We start from the raw sequence: 13430 nt of genomic DNA, 5'->3' as shown, positions 1-13430 counted from the left end.
TGTCACCGGTAAAGGTGAAAATCAGCGTTATGGACTTTGCAGTTTTTTTAATGATAATACAATAAATAAATCAAATAATGTTATAAGATAAATAGATAATAATAAATATCATTGACACAATTTTAAATAAATAATTTTAACATGACGAAAATAAAATATCGGATATTAATTCAAGAAACATCCACAACCAAAATATGCCAAAATGTTGTCTTTTAGAAATAAATGAATTTTTGTTGTACAGCAACCAAAGAAACCAAAGAAAATGCACGTACATAATGGACATCTTTTGCTATTTTCCTTATGTCCACCCAAAACCACCTCAATGAAGATGTATAACTCTATATGAAGATGTATAATTTTATAACATTGGAACAATATAAATACCATATTTCACAACAACTGAACAAAAGTGAACATTGAATTGTTAAACCTCCTTAAAGTTTGAGGTATCTAAGCTTAAGTTACTATTTAATGATATTTTCCTTAAAGAAAAACCGATTTCCCAAGGTTGTTTTCTATTTGTTTTTCGAGTTCGTGTTCGACTCCTTAAAATTCAACACTCATTTTACTTCCATTGTCTATTGATTGCAGCCGGACTTGGTGCAGATTGGACCATAAGTTTGGTGTATCTCCGATGCTTCCTCTCACGTGCATACAACACCCACAACACCAAAGAAAGCATCACAGCAGCAGACACCATAGCCAACCCAATGTAAATCCACTCACTGTACTTATTAAGATCTGGACAATGATCCTTGTGAATTCCCATAAAAGTCTCTCTAACAAAGCTACAGTCCAATAACCCAGCCAAAAACTGCCTAGACTCGGTCAACCCATCACTCACATTCACTGCATCCGACATCTGTTTATACATCTTTGGAGTCAACCGACCCACAGTCGTGCATGTGTCATTTAAAGAAACTTGACAAACATAATTCCTCCATACCTGCAGATGTATAAACTTGATAAATTTGAATCTTGAAAGTTTTCTTGAGTTATAATATAAAGATAGTTAATTTGTTACCATTGTGGCGTTATCGAAGCTTAGTTCACCAGTTTGACAGATTCGATCTGTTTTGTTGGCGTTTAGTGGATTACAAAGGGTGGGAACCAACGGCCCAGATTGATTGTAGCTAAGGAAATGGGCAAAAGGTGGTGGATCGATGTTGGAGACATTAGTGATGATGTTATTCACTATGGCTACCAATTGAAAGGTCACGTCTTTGCTCTGAGACAAGGTTTCTTGAGCTGTTGTATTGTCGACACATGGAAGAATATCGTCTAAAGCTGTATGAGCCATTGGGTTTTGAACCCACTCATCCATAGCAACACATGTGTCTCCCATAACACTGCAAGCGTGGATAACTATAGTTAGGTTTAAGTTGATGGATAGAAGTGTAACGAGGTAAAAAAAGTTACATACTTATGGAGTGCGAGAAATATGCCACATAAGATCAATGTAGATGTAACAAGAATCCACCCAAGAATCACCAAGCTGCAATCGTTCAGATTAATAGGTCAAGAAAATTACACGAAGATAGGATCTTGATTGAGAAAAACACATAAAGATAAGATCTTAAGCAAGAAAACCACAAAAATGTAAGAATTTAATTAAGAATACTGCATAAACATAAAATGTAATCAAGAAAACCACAAAATTTAAGATATTTACCAAGAAAACCAAAAAAAGATAAGATATTGATCAAGAAAACCACATAAAAATACGAACATGATCAACAAAACCACATTAAGGTGATATATAGCTCAAGAAAACCACATAAAGGTAGGATCTTGATCAGTAAAACCACATAAATATATAGAAAATCTTGATCAAGAAAACCACATAAATATAAGATGCTGATCAAGAAATTAAAACCACATACAGATAGGATCTTGATCAAGAAAACTGCATAAATATATGATCTTAATCAAGAAAACTAGAAAATGAGAAGAGATTGATCAAGAAAACCACTTAAAGATAAAATATTGATTAAGAAAACCACATAAAGAGATCTTGATCAAGAAAACCACAAAAAGAGAAGATATTGATGAAGCAAATCGCATATAGATAAGTTCTTGATAAAAAAACACATTAAGATCAGATCTTGATCAAGAAAACCACATTAAGATAAGATCTTGATCAAGAAAACCACAAAATGAGAAGATTTTGATCAAGAAAACCACAAAATAGAAGATCTTGATCAAGAAAGCCACATAAGATAAGATCTTAAGAAAACTGCTTAAAGATATGATCTTGAACAAGTTACTCATTATGATCACTTACATGTAAACAAGAACCTGTAGTCCAAGTATGGAGAACACTGCAATGATCAAGATTCAAGAATGTGAGTCTAAGACGCTATATTTCAAGTTAATCTTAATAAACAAGAGTGGATTTAGACTTACAAAAACCAAGAAGAGCTACAAGTAACATAACCGCAGCAATGATTATAAGAGCAAGCCTTCTGCAAGAAAACCGATACATAAGAGGCTACATGAATCTGTCAAAGAGAAACAACATTTACTTACACGTCCTTCAGAACACGTTTTATATCATTCTCATTCTTTCTAGTTTCGAATTTAAGGTTTTGTGCAGCACCCTTGATCATTTCATGGACCTTGTCGATGTGGTTTTTAATATCTGAAGGCAAAGAAGCTTGATTTACTTCAATCCCTTTTGCTACAAAAAGAATGGAGGAAACATTGTTGAGTTTGTAAACCGTATCATTGGATTGACTCACGACATAATCCAATGTATCTGTGGTGCTATCATTGAATTTCCCTTGTCCAGTGTACAAAACCACACATCCAACACTGCAATACATATTAAACCAACAATGATCGATAGCCTGAAAGACAAATGAACACACGTACGAATTCGTATTTGTGACGAGGGAGTATCTCACATTGTGGAAATGGTGAAGAGGGAGAGAAAAATAAGAGAAAGTGTATAGGCAATCCGAGAATAGCCATAAGGGCGTCTTCGAAAGCAGCAGTAGCAGCAACAAGTTAGGAGCAAGAATAGACCAAATCCAACAAACCAGATTACAGCAATTGCGAACAAGGGGACTGCAGTAAATGATACCGACTGTGTAAAAAATCGAACATTAAAACATTTTCATTAGATTTTCATGTCATGGACTCATGGCATTTTATTCAAATGATCAATAGAAAAAAAAGATCTCGTATTAATATATGTTTAAAGATGCTTAGTCAAAAAATCTTTAATTAATGCCTCTATGTGTGTTCAAACGTTTATATTATATAAAGAAGGAAGAAGAAAACAAACATCTAGCTCGAACGTGGAGAGATGTCATCACTTGTCAAAGTCAAACATTAGAATTATCGAAATTGGATCACAAAGCTTAATGCAATCATCAAATTCTTGAAACCAAAGAGAAACCCATTTCAATCTTGAAGTTAAACACCAAAGATTTTGACCACAAAGAATCAAGAACAAGTGAAGTAATTAAAACGTAATAGACTTACAGAAACGTAATGTTCATTACTGATATTCCAACCACCGGTGTAGTATTTGAAATCGTTGTTGGGATCTTTTCTTCTTGTTCTCTTATCCGCCAATATCAAAGACGAGTTTTCATCATTACTCCCCGTTTCAAGAACAGCCCGTTCAGTTTCTCGATGAATTACACCAGACCTGCCATTAATCACACCTACAGAAGTACATAGCTCGATAAGAAGTCAAATAAAAAACACATTATATACGGAAACTCTCAAAACCCATGGAATAGCAAGAAAAACAACACATTGATTACCTGAAGATTGAAGAATATGTGAACCTCCATGAGGTACTAACGTAAATAAGATGGGTAGCAGAAGAAATAAGAGTGGATTCGGAGATAGCATGATGGGTTTTTGTGGTGATTTTTGATGTGTTAATTGTTTGTATGCATTTGGAACAAAAGGAGTCGAAGTAGGGTGGGTGTCTTATTATGGCTTATGACTTATGAGCTGGATTATTGGCGTAGAAATGGTCGCGTGGCATGTTCGAATGTGCGTTTTTAATTGTTATGGCCGACCCTTGAGAGGGATTTGCATGTTTGAGAATTCGAACTCGGCTAAGGATCCATACAAGAGTCAAAAATCGATGGCATTTGGCTAAAAACCAATATTGATGCCGAATATGAAAAAAAATAGTAATAAATAAATAAAAGTAAAAAAAGCTCCATGCTTTTTTAATTCTCAAGTAATGTCAAGGACTTTTATGAAGTTAATGTGAAAAGTGCAAATATGATTAATCCCAAAAATTTGAAAGTAATGTGGATACTTTAAATTTGATATAAAATGGTAGAAGCAACAATTTGTTACATAAAATAGTTAAATGAAAAAAATATTAAATTAACCTGCATTACTTTTGCCGTTAGCGAAAGAGTATTTGCAGGTGGATTTTCTTTAGGTCTTCTTGGAAATCTCTATGCGATTTCAATGATTATTTAAATGGATAATGACTTAAAAGGGTAATCTATTATTCGTTTTATACATATTTAGTCACTGACTTTTTTTTGTCAATATTTTACCATTGAGCTTGTTGAACCGTTCAAAAAACATCCTTATAACTTGCAATAGCAGGTTTAGCCGGTTTCCAGCATATTTTATTGCTCCGACAAAGCTCCGGTCATATTCTCCGGCGAACATGATTTTTCTGGCGAACTCAAGAACTCGGGTTTGTTCTCTTCTTATGTCTCTTTGTTAGATCTAAACAAATTTTGAACATAAACCCATGTGAGTGTTCGATTTTCAAACTCAACTCAAACCCGGAAATCAATTCTTCATCTTCATCTTCTTCTGTTCAAACTCAAGAACACACATCACAATTTCTCACTCTAAAAACGATTTTTGAGGTGTGTGTATGTTAGATCAGAACACGAACCAAGATCTTTAAAAATCGAACATGAAATTGTTTCTGGGGTATTAACACAAATCATATATATTCCAGATTCAAGTTCATCTTCAAGCTCGAGTTTTGGGTTTGAAAACCCTAACTCGAGTTCATCTTCAAAGCTCGTCAGACCTTCAAGAACTCGTCAGATCTTCAAGCTCGATTTTAAGAAAACCTCCACATGTGAGTGTGTTCATCTTCAAGGAACCTAAAACACACAAACTCGATTTCTTCTTTGTTCTTGGAAATCGATTTATGGGTTTGAAAACCCTAACTCGACTAAGGGTTGTTCTGAGTTTGATTTTTCGTTTTTATGTGTTTCTGGAATACCATATCAATCCTCGAGTTTGTAAGTTTCAAACATTTCGAAGGTGTGTGCATGTGTGTTCATCAAGTGTGTGTATTCATCTTCATCTATGTTCGATTTCTGGAAGAAAAAAAAACTTACCCCAAGTCTGAGTTTGTGAGCATAATGTGGAAAGAATTCAAATTGAAGATGGATTCTTCTAAAATAAACTCGAAATCTGGAGTTTTTCGGATGGATTTGTTCATTGTATGCTTCAGATCTTTATCTAGTTCATCATGGTTGTTCGTGTTCTTGAGAGCTTCTTCATATTTGAGTGTGTGTGTTTGTTCAGAACACGAACCCAGATCTGGATGTATGTATGATTTCGTTTTTTTGATAGATTTTCTATAAATGATTTATTCAGATTTGTGTGTGAGTATATGTGGGTTAGATCAGAACACGATCTTAGGCTCAAGAAATTGTTTCAGGTTGCTTAAGAACACTATGGCCGGAGGTTGAAGATGATGAACAGTGATCTGATGGAAAATCATGAATGTCGAAGTTTTTGAGTTCACCAAAAATATCAGGAACGTCGGAGAAGATGACCGGAGCTGTCAAATACGTCGGAAACCGGCTAAACCTCCAATAGTAGGTCATAAGGATGTTTTTTGAACAGTTCAACAAGTTCAATAGGAAAATGTGGACAAAAAAAAACTCGGTGACTTAATGTGTACAAATCAAAGAATATGTTACCCTTTTAAGTCATTCTCCCTTATTTAAAAGCTTGTTATCTTATGTAACGATATGGATATTTGAACTTGACAAACTATAACTTTTATCTTGTTATTTTAAGATTAAGTATTTTAAAAATATTTTATTGGACTTTGAGGCCCGGTTAAGCCCAAACAAAATAACAAGCTGACCAACAGATGAGGCCCAATAACTTTTTGCGGCACCAACCCCCATTTGGCAAGGTGTTGGACTGTTGGTCTGTTGGACAGTCTTGCGAAGAATCCAAGTTCTAGTCATCGAACATTTAATTATTTATCATAAATTTAACTCCCATCTGATAGAGGAGCACAAATATAGTTTCTGAACCGTACTCTTATTTTTAGGATCAATCTTATTTCAGTCGGTCATTTTTTTTAGAACGGTCTTTTTTTCGATCCAAGATTTTTCTGGACTAGTGTCTTTTTATAGTTCGGTATCTCTCTTTGCATTTGTTTGTTTGTTTTTTTTTCCAATTTGGGTCTGGGTTTTTTTTCGGTTTGCATTTTGGTTTTTATATCTATACACATAAATATATAGGGAAATGTAAGGGTGGAACTAATAGGTACCAATTTATTTTTTCACTAAACCGTGTACGGTATCAATTATAGTTGATACAAAAAATTTCAACTACTACCATATCAAATATAATTGGTACAAACTTGTTTGGCTACCAACAAAATTTGATTCATTCATATTGGTAATGATATATACCAACAGTATGGTGATTTTATAAATGAGAATTTCGTGTTCTTGACAATTATGAAACTTCAATGGGGGGTTTTGTGAATAAACAGTTTTGTAATGGTTGACATTGAAACTTCAATCCAAAATGATTTTATTAAATTCTATGACAAGTTTATAAGTTAAAGCGGTGGACGAAAATTGGATACATCAATATAAGTTTAAAACGTTTAACCTTTACTAATTCCGTAAATGATAATAACAAAACTCATAAATCATAAGCATCAAACATACTAAAATTTTAAATATACAATACACACACACACACAAACACACACACACACACACACATATATATATATATATAAATTGAATTGGTTGGTATGATACTACTACGATATTGAAAACTTTGTACCAAAATCATACCATGATTTCACATTTGGTATTGGCTACCAATATCCTTGGTTCGGTTAGTAACATGTTGGTTGGTTTCCGTGATACATATTTGTCAGCCCTAAGGAAATGTTCAAATGAGAACAATTATGAAACCGAGAATGCGAGGACAAATCTAGGTCACATATTTTTTTGCCATAAAACCCTTCTACGTACCAACGCAACGGAGGAACTTAATATTCGTATGTGAATATAAACCATTACCACCGCAACTAACGCAGCTATACTGGGCCACATATTTCTTTTTGCCGCAAAACCCTCTAGCGTACCGACGTGTGATATTGCAATATTTATACATATATTTAGACATTATTTTAATACATTTTAAGTTATATTTTGGTTAATTGCAAAGATATTTGATACTTATTGAGTTAAATTATATTCTGCCCTCTAGCGTACCGGCGTGTGATATTGCAATATTTATACATATATTTACATTATTTTAATACATTTTAAGTTATATTTTGGTTAATTGCAAAGATATTTGATACTTATTGAGTTAAATTATATTCTGCAGCCAAATAAGACATTGTTGAAGAAATAGGACCAGAAAAAACACTCCCACACGACGTGGCAATTGAGTACCACACCGTGTTTATAAAGAAATTCCCGACGATTTACGAAAGCAGGAAGCTCAGGACGTGAGTCTTAGATCCTCAAGACGTGAGAAGTCAACATTCTAGAAGATATGTACATGGAAGCCAAGTTTCCTTGTCAGATACAGATTTTTACTAGCCACACGACGTGAGACCCTAATTCTCACGACGCAAGGAACACTTTTAGGAAACTATAAATACTCCTTTGCACATTCTTGAAGGGGGTTGGATCTGATTTCTTGGAGAGATAGTCGAAATCAGAAGCTAGAGAAGAGCGAAAAACAACCTTTTGGAAGAGAGAACGCTTGAAGAGTGAAGATTTGAAGATCACACATTACATTCGCTCTACATTAATCCAATCATGTTAAATTCTTATGATTTTGTGTGTTTACTTTCTGCCATGAGTAGCTAATTTAGTAGAGTTTCGTTTAGTGAGATGAAACCTAAACTATGATTTAGTTTCTTATTTTATGGATTATATGAAGTTGGATTTAAGCTTGTGTTTGATTTTTGATACCTAGCATGATAAAGCTTTAATCTTTGTTGCTTATATTCAGTTTAAGTGTAATTGAATGAACAATTTATATTGCATGAACTTGATTACCTATTAGTTTATGAACATTAAAAAGGTGGATTCAAAACTAAACAAAAGTTCTTTTAATACCTTGATAATAACCGTTCTTAGTTTAGTGTTTTAATTTAATATGAACTTGCAAAATCAGATAAAACCCCTTCTTCATATATTGGTTTTAGATTATTTTTTAGTAATTATTTTAGTATACTGAATCTGTTCCCTGTGTTCGATACCGAACTTACTTTACTATACTATAAACTAACTAGGTACACTGCCTATAGGTGCATTAGTAGATAAGTATTTAGGTTTATAAATTTAAAGCTAGATAGGTATAATCTGCACCGCATCAGGTTTTTGGCGCCGTTGCCAGGGAACGGCTATTTCAGTTATTAGTTTTACTACTTTAGGTTTATAAATCCTTGTTGTGGGGTAAAAACCGCAAAAAAGTTAATTTTCTACAATTAATAAATTTGTTGTTTTCTAACAGGACTCACGACGCGAGGAACAACCCCTCACGATGTGAGAACTGAAGATTTTCAGTTTATCGTTTATAATAGTTTTAGTTCGTTTTTACGTTTTTGTTTTGTTTTGTTTCAGTAGCTTATGACTAGGAGTACACCTTCTGATATTATACCACAACTGAAAGATCCAGAATCCGCATTCCACAAAAAGAAAGACAAGGCGACCGGTGATCGAGTAGCAAGTCTCAATCAGATAGATTTACAAGCTTCGAGAACACTCCTAACAAGCAAGAGTCCGGATACGAGTCAGGGCCAGAAAGCGAATCCAAAGACGAGCCAAACAATAACACAATGGAGGACATAACGACCATGACGATGGATGAGTATAAGAAAAGGATACGTGAAAGCGGACCGGGACTTGTACATCCTACAATTCCAAACACCGCCAACTTCGAGCTAAAGGGACACATCCTTTCCGCGCTAAAATATATTCCATTTTATTGGAAAGACCATGAAGACGCTTACAATTACATCGATGAAGTTAATGACATTGCCAATTACTTTAATTTTCCGAATGTACCACGAGATACGGTGTTGTTAAGAATGCTTTCGGTCACTTTAAAGGAGCGGCTAAGGATTGGTTAAATGCATTTACACCCGGTGCAATAACAACCTGGGCACAAATGGTTGAAGAATTCATACAACAACTTTGACCACCAACAAAGGTTGCAAACGTTAAAAAGGCTATCACGAATTTCGAACAAAATGTTGGGGAATCCTTGTATGAAGCATGCGAACGCTATAAGGGGTTACTAAGAAATTGTCCCCATAATGATCTTAATGTGCAACGAGAAGTATCAATCTTCTATGACGAGATAAATGTAACAACTAGGCAACTCCTCGATTCTCAAGGACCACTCACAAAGAAGAATCCCGTTGAAATTAAAGAGTTAATAGAAGAATTTTCAAAGCAGTCAAGGGAATACCACAAACCTCGAGAAGACAAGACAAGAGATACAAAGATGGAAATGGTGCTTGGGAAGAATTAGCTTCGGTGTTAGAAAAATTAGAGTCCATGGATCGGAGAATGACGAAGATGGATCAATCCATACACGCAATACGTGTGGGTTGTGAAAATTGCAATGGGCCACACTGCACAAGGGATTGTGATTTAGATGAAAACGGGAATAGAAAGGTTCAAGTTTGTTATTCTAGTGGAGATCGATTTAATGAAGATTGGAGAAAGCCAAAGAAAGAATGGTTGTCTAATGAAGAATACAATAAGCAAAAAGAAGAAAAATATAGGCAAAATGGACGGGGCTTCTACCAAAAAGAACAACCACCACCCAAGAAGAAGGTGGACTTTGAGTTAATGCTTAATAGGTTCATGGAGGCTTCTGAAAAAAGACACGATGCAAATGATATTACTATTAGAAACCAACAACCTTCCGTCAAAAACATTGATACTCTACTCGGGAAATTGGCTACACTAGTTAAAGAACGATTACCACCTAAAATTCCCGATAAAAAGACGCAACCTCATGTAATGGCCATATCCACTGAAGAAGATACCATCTCTTTAGATTTTAGAAGCATTAGATGAAGTCACAAAGCAACTCGAGTCAAATCCAAATCGAATGAAAATCGAAGAAAAAAGTGGTGTTGATGCCCTGTTCTCACGACGTGAGGAACAACCCCTCACGACGTGGGATCAGTCTGATCAGAAAAACTCCTCTCTTGTGAAGACATATCAACTTCCACTACCTTTTCCTTCTCGAGTTAGATTACATCCATTGGAACAAGAACAAAAGAAGTTCATAAATTAAGTCAAGAGCATACCAATCAATAATCCTTTTGTTAAATCATTAGCCAAAATACCCGAATATGAAAAGTTTCTTCAAAATCTCCTCAACACTCTTCAACATCCACTGAAGAAGATACCATCTCTTTAGATTTTAGAAGCATTAGATGAAGTCACAAAGCAACTCGAGTCAAATCCAAATCGAATGAAAATCGAAGAAAAAAGTGGTGTTGATGCCCTGTTCTCACGACGTGAGGAACAACCCCTCACGACGTGGGATCAGTCTGATCAGAAAAACTCCTCTCTTGTGAAGACATATCAACTTCCACTACCTTTTCCTTCTCGAGTTAGATTACATCCATTGGAACAAGAACAAAAGAAGTTCATAAATTAAGTCAAGAGCATACCAATCAATAATCCTTTTGTTAAAGCATTAGCCAAAATACCCGAATATGAAAAGTTTCTTCAAAATCTCCTCAACACTCTTCAACAAATAGGGAAAACATCCAAGGTTGTTCTTAATGAGAAATGTTCAACAGTGATTATGGAAGGAATACCAAAGAAAATGGTAGATCCCGGACACCTTACTTTACGATGCGAATTTGGAAATAACACGACGAAATTCGCGTTCGCCGATTCAGGAGCAAGCATTAATTTAATGCTATATTCTTTTTATCCAAAGCTTGACCTTCCAGAATTGAAGACCACAAGGATGACAATTCATATGGCAAATCTTTGGGTGACTCATCATCGATGCATAATTAAAGATATATTAGTAAAAATTGGAAAATTTGTTTTTACAATGGACTTTGTCGTGATAGGTATGAAAGAGGACGAATATGTTCCTATTATCCTTGGACACCCATAAATTAACACCGCGCGATCCTTGGTAGATGTTCGTGAATCAAAGCTCACCTTGCTAGTGGGGAAAGAGAAGTTGACACTCGGAGTTGAAGAAGGATTCTGGAAGTCTAAAGCTCAAAATGAAGTGTTCTTCATGGGTGAAGAGAATGAGCTTGAAGAGTTAGAGGAATTAATGGAAGAAGAGGTCCAAAAAAGAGAAAAGCCTAAAGAACAAGTCAAGCCCACTAAACCAAGAGCCCCGATACTGATCATCTTTGAGGTCTTTGCCTTTACTACACCAAACATACAAGAAGAAGAGGTTTGTGAAAGCGAAGAGCTAAGTTCAAGTGATGAAGAGGACGATCATGAAAGAAAGGAGGTAAATGTTGATACTATGGAGATGGACAACACGGGACTAGATGAAAACCAAGAGAAGAACTCGAATGATGAAAAATACCAAGGAGTTAATAGAAAGCTTGAGGCGTGCAACATTCAAACAAAGAAAGAAAATTCGAAGAAAGCATACATAACACAGGTTCAAGCCTACAAAAGGAGGTGGAAGGAGCAAAAAGAGCAAACAAAGATCACACTCCCAACCGCCACAACATAGGGCCGTAAAAAGAAGCGCTTCTCGAGAGGCAACCGAGCTCGGTTTGCATTTTCTTTTCTTCTTTTATTTATTTGTTTTTGCATTTTTGGATAATTATATTTGTCATTCTCTGTCTTTGAAATCAAGTGTGGGATCCAAATCGTAAGTGAAAACCTTTTTTTTTCTTTCGAAAAATAATAATAATAAATAAATAAATCAATCACGAAAATATATATATATATATATATATATATATATATATATATATATATATATATATATATATATATATATACTTATTAATAGAAGCCCGATAAATTGGCCACTCGAAACTCACGACGTCAGCCCATACATCTCACGACGCGAGGATTAAAAACACAGGACCCTTACTTTAAACAGATTAGAAACCATTTGACTAATTTGTTCTTTACCACTTACGACGTGAGTTCCGAATCTGGTCCCCCCCACTTCGATTTTGACCACCAATCTTATTTTTCTACTACTTGCTTACGTTAACATCTCCCAAGGTATGGTTTCTATGTTCCTTCATTGTTATTTCCACCGATTTTAAGTATTTAGGACTTAGGGTTTATATTTAAGTTAAATTTAGTCACCAATTCCCTTGATTTGGTATGAAATAGGACTTGAATGCTGGATTTTCGGGCATTAAACTACCACTAGAGAAAACCCTTAGTGATTTTTGGACTCGTTTTTGCCTGCATATGGACGGATCTCAAAACTGCCATCGTTCGTTGCTCACGACGTGAGGGTTGCACCTCACGACGTGAGCTACAGTACCACCTTAATCTTCCGACTGTTTTTGACAATTTTACTTTGCTTTTGGTTTTTTGATTTGTTTTCTGTTTATTTTACATGAATTATGGGACCAAGAAGGGCAATTCCCCAAGAGCAAGAAAATGTTGATGTTTCTAGTTTCCACCCGCTTTATCGGTTCCCGAAAAATGTTTTACAAGCGATGTTGAACAATTACTCAAACCGTTTGGGTTGGCTATACAATCGGGAGTTTGCTCTAACTCCTGTTATTGATTGAACTTGGTTACACGGGATTGGAATTGTAGCTGAATTGGTATGATATTAGCAAAAGCAATATATGGGAAATGGGTTTACTTTCAGGTGCAATGGGTGGCTCAATATTTTATCGACACAAGAGCCGTTTTTTCGTGAACTATCCATTGAGTTCTTTTCCACGATCAATTTTGAAGAACGGACGAGTGATCCTACATACAACCGGGCTCTTGCATTTTGGTTAGGAGGCGTTTATAGAGAGTGTAGCTTGCTTAAGTTTGCTTGGCAAATGGGGTTATACACGGAGGATGAGACGTGCTCACCAAATTTCATATTATTTTTACAAGATTGTGTTTGGGATTTCACAACCGGAATGATTGATTTGCAGTTTTGGAGGACTATTGCAAATTATGAATATATTTCTGGAGATTCTCATGAAGGGCACATTA

The 13430-nt window shown here is 35.2% G+C and overlaps 1 protein-coding gene and 1 non-coding gene across 2 annotated transcripts; both read right to left on the bottom strand.

The window, feature by feature from the left end:
- Positions 1-219: 219 nt before the first annotated feature.
- LOC145168662 (uncharacterized) lies at positions 220-3943 on the bottom strand. The gene is made up of 9 exons (XM_079087413.1): positions 3777-3943; positions 3490-3674; positions 2907-3088; positions 2530-2814; positions 2407-2465; positions 2285-2321; positions 1424-1495; positions 1025-1349; positions 220-946 (listed from the first exon to the last, which is right to left on the bottom strand). Exons 1-9 carry the CDS (start codon positions 3865-3867, stop codon positions 566-568), a joined length of 1617 nt encoding a protein of 538 aa, XP_078943539.1. The 5' UTR covers positions 3868-3943; the 3' UTR covers positions 220-565.
- A 5510-nt stretch (positions 3944-9453) lies between these two features.
- Positions 9454-9560, bottom strand: LOC145110279 (small nucleolar RNA R71). The gene has a single exon (XR_013709664.1). It is a non-coding gene; the product is annotated as a small nucleolar RNA R71 (small nucleolar RNA).
- Between the last annotated feature and the right edge of the window lie 3870 nt (positions 9561-13430).

This window comes from Lactuca virosa, chromosome 4, assembly GCF_052849685.1.
Source record: "Lactuca virosa cultivar CGN04683 chromosome 4, Lactuca_virosa_CGN04683_v6, whole genome shotgun sequence".
In the NCBI taxonomy this organism is placed as follows: domain Eukaryota; kingdom Viridiplantae; phylum Streptophyta; class Magnoliopsida; order Asterales; family Asteraceae; genus Lactuca; species Lactuca virosa.
Note: the sequence above shows the minus strand (reverse complement) of the source record. Positions and strands in the feature narration are given on the sequence as shown.